The following is a 14,341-nucleotide window of genomic DNA, read 5'->3' on the forward strand; positions in this document are numbered from 1 at the left end:
CCCACTAAGAGCATCATGTGGGCAATTGAAATCAGGCTGTGGTGTGAGGCTGAAATGACACGATGATTTGGGGGTAATGGTAGCACCTGGGAAGACCTTTCTCACCGTCGCCTCTAAGGGGAAGAAGCTTTAAATGTGTAGATGAGAAAGGAGCTTTAAGTATGTAGAGCCTGGGGGGACAGAAGGGAATGCTTGGGTGAGGAGTGTGCTCCTCCTGCAGCTTGACTAGGAACGGATGACCTTGCTCAGGGGACATGTGATGGGTGACAACGAGGGGGCATTCTAGGCAGAGAGAATAGCAAATACAAAGGTTCTTGAAGATATGCTGGAGAAACAGAAACCACAGTGAGTGTGGCAGAACTTGTGAACTCGGTAAGGGAAGGTCTCCAGGAGACAGCATGCTGTTCCAGCTGGTCACAGACCATCGGCCCAGAAAACGCCATCCCCATGGGGCTTTATGAAGTCCTAGACAGGCTGGCGGCCCACGTCCTTCAAAGCATTAAATTGACATTTACCCAAGTCATGTCCAAAAACATAGTTGGGGACCCCTTCCTCCAGGGCCCCAGGAGTGTGTCGGAGACCCACACGGTAAGACCTGCAGAAACCAAGATGTGCTGGGTGCTGAGCCCTGTGCTTTGTAGCCGCACTCCCACGCACTCATGACCCCTCTGAGGGTGCTGCTGGAGTCCCCATTTTACAGATGAGGAAACTGAGGGCCAGGGAGATAAAACAACTTGTCAAAGGTTACACAACTAGAGAGCAGGAGAGCTGAATTCAAACCCTCTTCTGCCTCGCCCTTATGCCTGGAAGCCCTATTAATGAGTAAGAGAACCTTAGGCTTTGTTCTTGCCTTTATTTACCTGAGACACAAATGCAGGAGCTAGAAATCCTTCCTACTTAAAACTTCCCAAGTTTAAAACTAAAACCGTGCTCTATTTAGAAGATGAACCCGAGCTGCGGCTGGTGGGCGGATCTGGACAGTGCTCCGGACGCGTGGAGGTCCTCCACCAGGGGAACTGGGGCACCGTATGTGATGACCTCTGGGACCTGAACGAAGCCCAGGTGGTGTGCCGACAGCTGGGGTGCGGACGGGCCATTGCAGCCCCTGGCAAGGCTCACTTCGGCCCAGGCTCCGGAAACATCCTCCTGGATAACATCCAGTGTTCGGGAAGCGAGAACCACCTTGGCCAGTGCCCCAGCTCCGGCTGGTCAGACCACAACTGTGGCCACCATGAGGATGCAGGTGTCATCTGCTCAGGTAGCTCTTTTCCCAGGGCACATTCTTTCTGACCTTTCGACCAGCGGAATTTAAGTGATGAATGGAGGGTATGCACAGAGCAGGGCCAGGAGAGCAGAGAATGGCAGCCCCACAGATGAGCGTCCCCAGGCTGATGAAAATGCTGAGAGCCCGACTCCCCTCTAAAGAAATGCATACCAGAGCCGTTCAGTTGGCAGGTCGTTTTCTCTGCAACCTCTCCCGGGTCCAGGCTCCTTTTCCAGAATCTAACATGCCCGTGTTCCTATTTATGTAACATGAATCTTAGCTGTTTAAGACCCCCGCACACTAAGAGCCCACCACTTACTTGTCTTCATAAAATGTAACTTAGATTTCCTAAATTTCCTAAATTTACCTTTTTTTAAAAAATTCATGCAGATGCTGGGGCCGGAACTCCAGATGTGATCCCCACATCTCCAGGTAGGTCCCATACCTCGAACTTCTAATATCTCTGCAAAGTGAATAAGAAATCTAATCTGTCTTGAGCTAGACACTGCTGGACAGTGACCTAGACACTGATTTCCCAGGAAGCTTTGAAATCCTTGATGTCCAGGCTACGCCCAGACCAGTCACATCAGAATCTCTGGGCTCACACCAACCCGGTCATCGGTAGTATTTAAAGCCTCCCATGTGATTCCAACATGCAGCAAGTTGAGAACCAGTGGCTGGGGCAGAAAGCTAAGAGCCACATTTCCCAAATGAGATGGATGCAAAACTCCCACCTGGACAGAAGAGCAAGGACGGACAGGAAGCCACATCACTGTGGCTGAGAAGAGGGTCAAGATGGAGAGGAGAGAAGGTAGGAAAGTTTGCCTTCCAAGAACATGAGTTGGAAAATGAGAGCTTGGGAGAAAGCACAGATGAGTCTACGCCGCACTCTCCCAGTGGGTCAAGAGCAGGCTGAGCGTGAGAAATGAAGCCATTTGGGGCTACTCTGGGAGACTTTGGACTTCGCCGATAACTCGGGAATAGAGAAAAGTACACGTTGTTCTCGTAACCGACTCCCGAGTCAGTGTGTGGCAGCGACCTCTAAATTCAAGACTCCAGCGATATCTGAGCACGTGTGGTGCTGCTTCCTGCAGCCGCCGGTCTGTCCCGGACAGGCTCTCAGCAGCCCACTTCCCCACCTGCCGGCGCCCTGGGCCCCACCCAGCCTCCTCCCCAGCCCTCCACAGCGGCTAATTCCACCCTCTGCCTTCACCGGGGGCCTCGGTGTGGGGAAGGTCAAGGTTAAGGTGCACCCTGCAGGGTTTGGGGGCTGGGCAAGGTGGCTAGCAGCCTCTCCCTGCCAGGGTCTGGCACCACCGTGGCACACGTGGAAGGACACTTGGTGGGGGTCCTTTTACCTACTCCAGTACAGATCTCAAGGGCATCCCAGGTGGAGGTCGCCGTGCCCTGGAGACTGCCCACCTCATGTAGGATGTAGAAGTGAACCTGCAGGAAGGGGCAGTTGACTTCCCCACCTGCAGCTGAGGCCCCACATTTTCATTTTGCATGGGGACCCACAACGCATCCAACAGCTGGGGACGGGAGGTAGAGCCCACAGAACCGTTTCTCAGGGACTGACAAGCAGCTACCTCCCTTTGGTGGCCTCTGGCTTTTCTTTTCTTTCCCAGTGAAGAATCTCTCTGAGTCTGGAGCCCGAGAGGAGGAGGGGGAGGGAGGACACAGCTGCTGGCTCCTGAGACGGCTCTGTGCCGAGCCCACTTGCCATCCAGGGTTGCAAACCCCAGAAGGCTCTTCTCTCTTTTCTCCCTGCTACGGTATTCCTTTTCTGAGGCAGGTGTGCATAGCCCACTGAGTAAGAGAAGGCATCATGGAATAAAAGACATTATGGGGGAAATGAAATCTTTATGTCAAGTACTATCCACCTACGGGTGAATCACTTCTCCACAAAGCATCATGTGTTTGCAGGGACACACACAAAATAAGGCTTTTGCCATTTAACTCTCTCAGGGAAACACTGCATCTCAAACATTTTAACAAAAGGGAATTGCCTCTCTTTTTTTTTTTTTAAGATTTATATATTTATTTGAGAGAGAGAGAGGGAGAGAGAGTATGAGTGGCTGGAGATGCAGAGAGAAAGGGAGGAGGAATCTTGGGCTGCCTCCTTGCCGAACACGGAGCCAAACGTGGGGCTCAGTCTCACCACCCCGAGATCACGATCCCGAGATCACCACAAAAGGGAATTGCATCTGAGACAAATTTATGTCAGAAGAAATTTACTCCGCTGCTGTCCCGCACCCTTCCTGGCGAAGGACTGAGAAGGAAGGACAGCAGAGGGGTCGCTGTCCGCACTGCTCTGCGGTCCAGGAAGGACCATGGAGACAAAGAAAGCTTGAATGTATCTGACCCATAGGCTTCACACTCCATGCCCTCTAACCCCTGGTGTAAAACTCTGACAAGCACCTGCTTTCAAAACCTGTCCTCGACCTGCCAGGCAGTGGTGCCTAAGGAAACATCTAGAATACAGAAATACTTGCTTCACAGAAATCAAAGCCAAAAGAACGCCAGAAAGGGGGAAGCCCCCCCCCCGACTCCCCCCAGGGCCTGACGACCTCAACAGAAGGCTTGTCCTTTCCCCACCCAGGCTCTCGGCTGTCTGGTTTTTGTCCTTTGTCCCTATGCGTTTCTGCACATTCTGCAGTGGTGTGCACTCGTAAGCCCAGTGATGTTACTGTGGGTGACACCTCGTGACGGATCGATCTCAGGACAGCCCGGGGCTTGGTGGATCCTAAGGCAGAAGAGAAAGCAAGTCACGAAGCTGTACGTTGTCTGTGATTTCTTGGTGAATCACTGAAAGAAGGGGAGAGACCGCGTCCCCCATTAGGAGAGAAAAGAGAAATGAGGGAGCCCCGTGTAGTGGGCTCAGTAGTAACAGGTGCGTTCATTTGTATGTAACGGTAAGACGCTTTTGTGATGCTGAGCTCCTTCCTGATCTTCTTTGGTCTTGGTTTTTGCAGCTCCCGTCCCTCAAGAGCCTCCACCGCCAGGTAACTCTCCTTCATTGAAAGTGTAACTTGTCGAGTATGGAATCGTCTTGATAATTCATGAGAGCAAACTAGATGTCTGCCTGTCCTGGCTGCCTGAGGGGAAGGAGCAGCGGGATGGAGCCCTCGGGGAAGGGTGGATGGTCTACACTGAATTGAGCCCGTTTGCACGGCAGGAATCTGGGCATTAATGATATAGAGCATTAATGATATATCAGCTGGACACCCCACTCCTGCCATGGACCTGTCGCATCCCATTTCCAGTCTCACCTACAATCTTGGGGTCCTGCCCTGGTACCAGCCACAGATCTTTTCTTCCCCTCATTCCCTCTCAGGGGTACAACCCCACACCGGCCAAGCTACAAAGATGTCTACACCACCATGATCCTTTCCCATTTTGTGATTCCCTGTTGAGCTTGATGGGATTCTGGATTCTACCCCCGGGAAAAGACAAGGTGCACGCATGGGAGCCAACCAGTGGTCTCTTGTCTGCCCACAGGAGGAAGTAACTCTTGTGGAGGACTAATTTCAGGCCTCTTGGGCTCCTTCTCCAGTCCTTGGTATCCAACGAACTACCCCACTAACGTGGAGTGCATCTGGGTGATACATGTGGCTGAGAAGTTCCACATAGAACTGGTGATCCCAAGCCTGAAGTAAGCAGCTTTGCCTTTTTCTACTTCAATGTCTCTCATGCCCCTACTAAGAGTTTTCTTTCCCAGATTAACCAGCCTCAATTCATTCATTCCTACTTCTTTCTCTACCTGTACCCATCTTTAAAGGACTATGTCCCATTTTAATGCATATTTATATGCATATATATTTACATATTCATATACACGTGCATGTACCTGAGTCACTTTTTAATGGAAATATTGCTTTTCTTGATAATGTTTAACCTGGTTTCATGTTTCTACATCGCGTCCCATCTGGGTCATTCCCTCTTCCTGACGTTGTTCACAGTCTGTGCCAGACCTCCACCACTGTTCCCACCCCAGCACGTCAGCCTCAGGCATCCAGGAGCGGAATGGTTAAATGCTGTCCTCAAAGGGGAAATAGGTCTGCAGCGGAGTGAGGGATGCATCCCACCGTTTTACCCAATGGCCAAAGTTCCTTTCAAAGGAGGAGAACAAAAACCAGTATCAGGGAGCATTGCCTATTGTGAGGGAAATATCTTTTTCATTCCTTCCTTCCACACCCATGAATTCAGTGAAAGCAAGGGGAGCAGATTTGGTACTGTGGATGCAAATCTATGAAACCCACAGTTCTATGACTTGGGGGCTCAGAGCGTCGTTTTCTCACTTCGGGACGTTGGTTACTGCAAACAGCTGTACTGACCCACTCTCCCCACGGTCTCAAAGTGACTTTCCCAACATAAATTTCCTACTATAATTTCAGGGTTTACAAATCAAGGAGCTTCTTCCTGTGTTGCCTATAGTCAGAACTTAGATACTGACTTCCAGGTTTTGATGTTTTTAAGCCTAGATTTATTGATATTTGCCTTTTGCGTCTAAGGACACAAAGTTAGCTATTTTGCACCATTGAGTCTCAGCTGACAAGGAGAGACCCCACGGGACATTTGGCCATGCCTGGAGGCATTTTTTTATTGTTCAGGAGGGGGCAGGGAGTACCAGAGTCGCACAGTGGGTAGAGGCCAGGGACGCGGCTAAGTGTCCTGCATTTCCCAAGACAGTCCCCCATGGCAAAGAAATCTCCAGCCCCAAATGTAGATAGCTCTGAGATTAAAAACCCCTGCTCGAAGCTTGCATTGTTTGGGGTTTTTTTTTTTCTATTTCAGCTTTTATGCGGAACTATCTTCACACTAGATCTGCAAAAATTATATCCATATTTAAAATATGCCATTTCATTCTTGCTAAGTCAAGTGTGTCCTGTTTTCATGAAATCATTTCTCGGATTGCAGTGTCTCCTGTTATGGTCACACTGTTGTTGCCCTACATATAAATGTTATCCTTTATTTTCTTTCTTTAAAAATGGGTCAAAAAAAAAAAGGGGGGGTCGCGGGGCTCCTGGGTGGTTCCATCGGTCGGGCATTTGATTCTTGATTTCGGCTCAGTCGTGATCTCAGAGTCCTGGGATGAAGCCCTATGTTGGGCTCCATGCCCCGCGGGGAGTCTGCTTGCGACTGTCTCTCCCTCTCTCTGCCTGTTCCCCCTACTAGCTCGTGATCCCCTCTCTCTTTCCTTCTCTCTCGCTCCCTCTCAAAAAAAAGCGTGGGAAGGGGTTGTTTTGAGGTACTTGGCTCTTCCTTCATTGGAACAGATGCATTCTGCAATAAACCGGTTTTCAAATTTGGTGAGTCTATAATACGTACAAGTTTAACTGGGTGCATCTTATACAACGAGCACTTACAATGCACCTCAAGGGCCACTTACTATTGTTTTCATGTCAACATGCACACTTCCCATTTTTATCCTGTTAGTTTAGAGTTGATATTCTTTACGGTGTATTTATTGAACCTGCTTTCTGTGCAGGCTCTGGTCTAGGAGCAGACTTCTTTTTTTTTTTTTAAGATTTTATTTATTTATTTGACAGACAGAGATCACAAGCAGGCAGACAGGCAAGCAGAGAGAGGGAGAGGAGGAAGCAGGCTCCCTGCAGAGCAGAGAGCCCGATGCGGGACTCGATCCCAGGACCCTGAGATCATGACCTGAGCCGAAGGCAGCGGCTTAACCCACTGAGCCACCCAGGTGCCCTAGGAGCAGACTTCTAGTGTCAAACAAAACAGGTCTCTATCCTCATGGAGGATATATTATAGATGGAGACTCAAATAGTACTTGAATAAACCAGAAGTAACTCAGGGGACAGGTTCCATCAGTGTTAAGTTGATATGAGCTATGAAGAAGAATGTTTAAACATATATGGTATAGATAGAGATAGGTATAGACAGATAGATAGAGGTGGTATAGATAGAGATATCCTGTAGATAGGATAGATAATAGAGGGGGTGAGGACCGTGTTTGGTAGGATGGTCAGGGACAGCTTGTCTGATCATCCAGGTTGGAAGCGGATGGTCTGGGGCATGGGAGGGAAGATTCCTACTCAGCAGGCCCTGGGAGTTTGGACGGGAGGCACCATTTCTCCCTGCTCCAGATCCCATTATGTGTTTTATTCGATGAGACCCTATGGATGCCTGCCCCCACCCCAAGGAGTGGCAGGTTCAAATAAAGAGTCAGGGTCATTCAGGATACACTCAGGGTAGAGAGGAAGGTGGTGGGAAAGACAAAAGCCAAGATCTCAGAAGGCGGCCACGGAAATAGAGACAGAGAGACAGAGAAAGGCTGCCTGACCTGAGCCAGTTCCCAGAGGGAAGGACAGAAGGACAAATTCAAGCAATATTTAAGGGACCAAGTCCACTAGCGGGACATGTGGTTGGAAGGAGGCAGCAGCAGTGACTGCAAATGGTACAAATGATGATTTTATTTAAGTCATCTCTGCAGATTTCCTTGGGGAGATTTACTGTGCCTTTACCTCCTCAGATTAGAGGACATCTATGGGTGCCCTTATGACTTTATGGAAGTGTTCGATGGACGGCAAGTTGCCTCACTCTCCATGGGCAGATTTTGTGCTGGGACAGAGCTCTCGTTCCTCTCCTCTTCAAACATCATGACTGTGGTGTTCAGGAGTGATGCCATGATCACCAACACAGGGTTTTATGCTCTGTACAACGCCATTCAGCAGGATGAAAGGGAGAACGGTGGGTATCCTGATATGGACCTTGGAGGGAGCTTAGATCGAATTTGTGTCCTTTCCCTTTATGAGAGGAGATGCTTTCTAAATCTGACCCGCAGGGTCCGTCGTCACTAATGACATCCTGAGCAACATCCACTCTGACACGAACAGCCCCAGGGACCCCTCACCCTGCTCTGCCACTCGCTGTCATTTTCCACCACCACAACGTCCTGGCTGAAGAAACAGAGGGCTGGGTCTCATGCCTTGCGTTGGCTGGGTGTGTAGATGGAGGACCTGAACGAGGGTCTCTCTTTTCCAAAGGAAGGGAAGACATAGTAGGGCAAGTCCTTCTACAACAAACCTACATCAAACTACAACTACCAGCCCACCTGATTCCAACTGAATTCCATACCAAAACCACCGAGAACAAACCTCCTGGATTCTGTAGCAGGGCCTGGCAAACACTCTAGAGCTCTCAGTGGCTTATGCTTAGGGTGACTGTGCAATTTATTCTCTAATCAGGATACTTGTGAGGATTTAAAAGGGATTCTAGAATAATTAAGAGGCATTACTTGATCTACAACCGTTGTAAATCCGGATTATTCTAGGCAAATCAGGACACAAGGCCACGCTACCTAGAATCTGATAGCCTAAGGTGAGAAACATGTGCCCAGGTGCTGGGCATTCTGTAGCTGCAGAAGGTCCTAGAGTTTGGAGGCGGCACCACAGCTCAGAAGCCTCTGTTTTGCTGTCCTGCAGGTGTGTCCCTGAGACTGGTGAACGGCAGCCACAGGTGTGAGGGCCGGGTGGAGGTCTTCTACAACGGCACCTGGGGCACTCTGTGCGATGACAGCTGGGACGTGACAGACGTCAGGGTGGTGTGCCGGCAGCTTGGCTGTGGCGAGGCCTTATCAGCCCCAGCTCAGAGCTACTTTGATGGAGGCACTGGCCACGTCATGCTAGACGACGTCCAGTGCACAGGGAACGAAGCCAAGGTGTGGCAGTGCGCACACAACGGGTGGTTCTCCCACAACTGTGGGCACCACGAGGATGCCGGTGCCATCTGCTCAGGTGAGACCCGCAGGGCCCGGCACACCTGGGAGAGGGGCTCGCTCATCAGCAGCCTCTGGGAAGGGAGAGCTCAATGCCAGCAGGCCATTACTCAGAAAGGACTCTAGGACTTCAAGCCAGCTTTCTAAGTCACTTTAAGAGTTAGATTTCCTTCTTTTCAATTAGTGTGTCGGGAAAATGTTCCAGGTCTCCGCACCACCACTTAAAAGTTGTGATAATTAGATAGAGGATTTGTATCATCAGACATCCCATTCCTGGATAGACATGCCACAGTGTTGGGGACGGTCCCCTGTCCCTGAGTAGGAGTAGTAGCTGGTGTCCAAAGACGGCTTAGCGTGTACCAAGCTCCACGCTGAACCCAGTGCGATCAGACCCTCCTTTGACCTTCCCAGTCTCCAATAAAGGAGACTATTACATTCTCACCTTACTGACAAGACAACAAAAGCGTATGTAAGGTCACACACGGTTCCTTCTCTGCTCAGTATCGTCTCCAAGATACTGTAGGGAAGACTGAGCTTGGCTTGGTTACTCAATGTCCTCCAGCCCCATAACTGAGCAAAAGGAAAGAAATACCATATTTTTTATCTGCTTTCAGTTTCAGTATCTCTGGCAATTAGATGAAATATCATGAGGCTGAAAAGCAGAGTGTGCCCCTGCACTCAGTGGGCCCTGACCTGGCTGCCAATCCTTAAGCAGCATTGACGGGTTTGGTACTACATTCCCAACTGCCCACAAAGAATGTGTTTGATCAAAAAAAAAAAAAACAAAAAAAAAACCACCTGATTTTCTTTTGTGAACCACATGACTGTCTTACTCTTTCTTTCTTTCGGTCTTTGAGTAGGTGTCGATGGGAATCCGAAAGTAGGACCAAAAGGTACAGTCGATCTTGTGTACATTTCAACTGCTGCCAGGTCTCCGAATGATGTCTGTGACCCTGGTTACTGGTTGATCCTGTAATCCGGGCACAGGTGACAGCATAAACCTTCTTTTGCTCAGGAATCAGAGCAACACAGCCCACTGATGTTGACCTATTGGTGGCACTGGCTGGGAGAGGGCGGGTGGGGTTTGGTGGTCAGCATTCAGGTTCACCAGCAATGTCATACGTGGGCCCCAGGGCTGCGGTGAGTCGGCTGCTGCTGTGATAGAGGGCTAGCTGCTCTCAGGGATGATCACACCACAGATGCTGCGGAGGAGAGCAAGGAAATGGGAACCCCAGGCCAGCCTTCAAGGAGCTGTATCCAACCTCTCCCACCCGCACCTTTAGTGTTCAGACGGCCCAGCTCTTAAAGAGACAGCCACCTCTGCCCAGAGCAGCCACAGCTTTGAGTGTCAGTATTTTTGAGGAATATCCTGGATAAAAATCCTGGCTCACGTATCATTCTTCCTCTGTGTGTTTTCACAGACTCCGCTGGTGATGGTCCTGCTGCAGGTGCGTCAGCTTTACGTAAACCCTTCTCATGGTTTTAGATGTGCCTTATCTTCAGTGTAACCCTTCCGGCAGCTAGATGGTGCTCTCTTCCTCTTATATGTGAGAAGCTGCAACACCAAGGAGCCTTTTTTTTTTTTTTCCAATTTATTTATTTTCAGAAAAACATTATTCATTATTTTTTCACCACACCCAGTGCTCCATGCAAGCCGTGTCCTCTATAATACCCACCACCTGGTACCCCAAACTCCCACCCCCCCGCCACTTCAAACCATTTGTCAGTTGAAGGGCATCTTGGTTCTTTCCATAGTTTGGCGACTGTGGCCATTGCTGCTATAAACATTGGGGTACAGATGGCCCTTCTTTTCACGACATCTGTGTCTTTGGGGTAAATATCCAGGAGTGCAATTGCAGGGTCATAGGGAAGCTCTATTTTTAATTTCTTGAGGAATCTCCACACTGTTCTCCAAAGAGGCTGCACCAACCTGCATTCCCACCAACAGTGTAAGAGGGTTCCCCTTTCTCCACATCCTCTCCAACACATTTAAATTTCGCACCAAACCCCGTATTTCAGCCAAAAAAGGGATGTTTTATGGGACGTGGGTGTCTGACGTCAGCTGGGATTGATATACAAGGCATCTTCCAACACAACCAGCCAGTGACGCGCCCTGAGAAAGGATGCTTTAGGTTCGTGTTGTCCTTGTGACTTTCCACGAAAACACGCACTCAGCTCTGTCTGTGCATCTAGGTCCAGAAAGCCCGGCCAATCCTATGGCGGTGTCATTCCTCCTCACGAAGCCCTGTAAGCTCAAAGGCACTGGTGTAACCCTCTTATCTGACAGAGAACAGCGTCAGAAACTCAGAGGGGTCCCCAAAACCCACTTTTCTCTTATCAGGCAAACCAGCCCTGGAGTAAACGCCCCTTGCTCCTCCTCCCCATGCCCTCTGACCCCTCGGAAAACACCAGCACGGGTCAGCGCCTCCTCCTGATGGGGTCTCTCCGCCGTTTCTTGCAGATGAAAACTTCCACTGTGGCGGTTTGCTCACAAATAATTCGGGCTCCTTCTCCAGCCCTTGGTATCCTAAGAAATACCCTATAAATGTGGTGTGTGCCTGGGACATCCACGTGGACGCCGGGGTTCATATCAAGCTCACATTTGAAGTGGTGAAGTGAGTAACTGTCTCCCACTTTGCTCTGTTTTGTCAACACAGTTATTGTATGGTGACTCACGTAGCACAATAAAACAAAAACATAAAATAAAATAAAAAATAAACATAGTTATCCTACCCACTGCCCCTAGCCCCACCAAGAAACAAACGAACAGACAAATAGCAAAAAGCCACCTTCCACAGTTAATTCTCCAAAGCAAGGAAGGCGTTAGAGGCCCATTGGTTGGCATTGATCGAAACTTTAAAGGCAAAAGTCTTTTAATGCTTCAATTCCAGTTCCAGAAGATGAGTCCACTGATAGTCTCCTGCGCTGAGGGTAATCATGGCGATGTTCTTATAGGAGCACTAGATTGGAAACATTCTAATTGCCATCGGTAGGGGATTGTTAAACACATTTGGGTCCACCACACACTAGGGGTATATGGCCATGGAATGGTCTGCAAGAAAGCCTTGGACAACAGGGCCGTGACTGACATCTGGACTTAGACTCAATCTGGGAGGAAACAAAAGGAAAATGTTTATAGTAGCTGCTTCTTAGAAGCAGAATGAAGCCAGAGGGACCAGTCAGGGGTGGGAGAAATTTTACTTTTCACCAAACACCTGTCCATACCACTTAAATTCTGGTCTCTGTGTTTATCATGCATGCTTAGGAAATGCAATTTCATGGAAACTTTACAAAATGGAAGGTTTTTATAAACAGGAAGATACGTACTGCCTGTCAGCAGGGTCATACTTCACTCCGAACTGTGTGAAAAGATGTGGGTCTCAGCTGGTCCTTCCAGAACCATCCCTTCCTGAACCCATCTGTGCAGTGCTAGGGGAGGAAAAGCCCCAGCAGACAGATTCTGAGTGATGTTGTTCCTTCACAGGTTGGAGAACTTCTACGGCTGTCCGTACGACTTCATTGAAGTCTTTGACGGCCCACAGAGTGAATCTTTTTCTCTGGGGAGGTTCTGTTCTGGTGCAACCCCAACATTCACCTCCTCTTCAAATCGCTTGACGGTGGTCTTCCACAGCGATGCAATCGTCACCAACATGGGCTTTTATGCATCCTATGAGTCCATTGTGCAAGACGAGATCAATACTGGTAAGTCCTTTGGTCATTTTGTTCCTGGCCCTGCCTGGTGGAAGGCGAGGGTGGGTGGCCAACTCAGACAGGACACCAGGGATGGCCAGGGGTCCCCCCCTCCCTCATTTACCCCTGAGGTCTGACTGGGGGAAGTAGTTGAAGACCCACTTGTGGGCTATGGAACAACACATCCACTCTCATCTTCCAATACTAAAGCCCAGCACGAGGTAGCGGGCAGGGCTCGCACCTGACGCTGCCTTGGGGCCTGTTTCATTCCACACACATGTGTCGTCTCTACACCTGCTTCCGGTGCTGCCCACCAAGAGTGGCCACAACCAGGGTCAGTACACGTGGTGCTGCCCACCCCATACTGCCCTTTCAGGGGCCTCCTTTTGCCTCTGTCAGGTAGACAATCCTGTCTAAGGGAAAAGCTTTAAAAAACAGCCTTCAGAAAATCATACAGAGGGCACCTGGTTGGCTCAGTGGGTTAAAGCCTCTGCCTTTGGCTCAGGTCATGGTCCCAGGGTCCTGGGTCTCTGCTCAGCAGGGAGCCTGCTTTCCCCGCCCTCTCTCTCTGCCTACTTGTGATCTCTTTCTCTCTGTCAAAAAAATAAATAAAATCTTTTTAAAAAATCACACAGATGTGAGAGCTCAAACCCAAGTACCCTTGGCCCACTTTAACCCTCAGTGGCTCCCTCCCCACGTCCGAGCCGAGAGCCCTCGAAAGCTGGTCAACTCCCAGGAAATGCCCAGGCCCTTCCTCAAAGGCAGGGGCAAAGGTGGGGTGTCCAGAGCATGACCGAGGCGTGTCTTCTTTCCCAGATCTGGCCCTCAGGCTGGCCGGTGGCAGCCACCGGTGCGAGGGCCGCGTGGAGCTGCACTACAATGGCACTTGGGGGACAGTGTGTGATGACAGCTGGGACCTGCGTGACGCCCAGGTGGTGTGTGGGCAGCTTTCCTGTGGCAGGGCAGTGTCGGCCCCCAGCAGGGCACATTTCCGCCAAGGCCTGGGCCCCATTGCCCTGGACGATGTGGAGTGTAGGGGGACAGAAGCCAGGCTGTGGCAGTGCCTGCACCGTGGCTGGTTCTCCCACAACTGTGGCCACCACGAAGATGCCGGCGTCGTCTGCTCAGGTGGGTCTGATTCTGACCCAGGTGGGTGGGCGGAATGGCGTTCCCAACTGCACGCAGAGCAGGAAGGGATCTTAATGTCACTGTTTCCCAAGCTTCTGCCATTCTGACACTCCTGCATGGCTTCTGTCCGTCCACCCCCACAGCACTTTCCCCAATACTTTCTTTCTCATGGACTTCTTTCACTTACATGAAATCATTCTAAAGGAAGTTCTATATTCTCCCCATACGTGGACAGCCAGGATCACTTACCGTAAACAGATAATACATACCAATAGACACTGTGGCAATAAAACAATGTTAAAATGTTAAAAAAAATTAAAACAAACAATGGTTTCTCTAATCTGATCAATTCATGCTCATGCATATTTGAAAATATCCTTCATCAGAATGGAACTCAACTTAAAATTTTAAATTATAATGCTTTATAAATATATAACTCTTAAAATAGAAGATGCACCATCTCAAATTATCTCACGTCCCACCAGTGATGAGTCATGCCTCTGGGAAACATCTCTTTG

At 49.7% G+C, this 14,341-nt stretch overlaps 1 protein-coding gene across 1 annotated transcript in view; it reads left to right on the forward strand.

Moving 5' to 3' along the window:
- Positions 1–14,341, forward strand: part of LOC122899300 (deleted in malignant brain tumors 1 protein-like) — a 109,497-nt gene that overhangs the window by 66,552 nt on the left and 28,604 nt on the right. Inside the window, 8 exon segments of the mRNA XM_044236849.1 lie at positions 941–1,258; positions 4,766–4,919; positions 7,761–7,978; positions 8,713–9,024; positions 11,199–11,252; positions 11,467–11,620; positions 12,490–12,707; positions 13,512–13,823. Of these exon segments, the coding sequence (XP_044092784.1) occupies positions 941–1,258; positions 4,766–4,919; positions 7,761–7,978; positions 8,713–9,024; positions 11,199–11,252; positions 11,467–11,620; positions 12,490–12,707; positions 13,512–13,823 (1,740 nt within the window).

Source organism: Neovison vison, chromosome 2, assembly GCF_020171115.1.
Source record: "Neovison vison isolate M4711 chromosome 2, ASM_NN_V1, whole genome shotgun sequence".
In the NCBI taxonomy this organism is placed as follows: Eukaryota; Metazoa; Chordata; class Mammalia; order Carnivora; family Mustelidae; genus Neogale; species Neogale vison.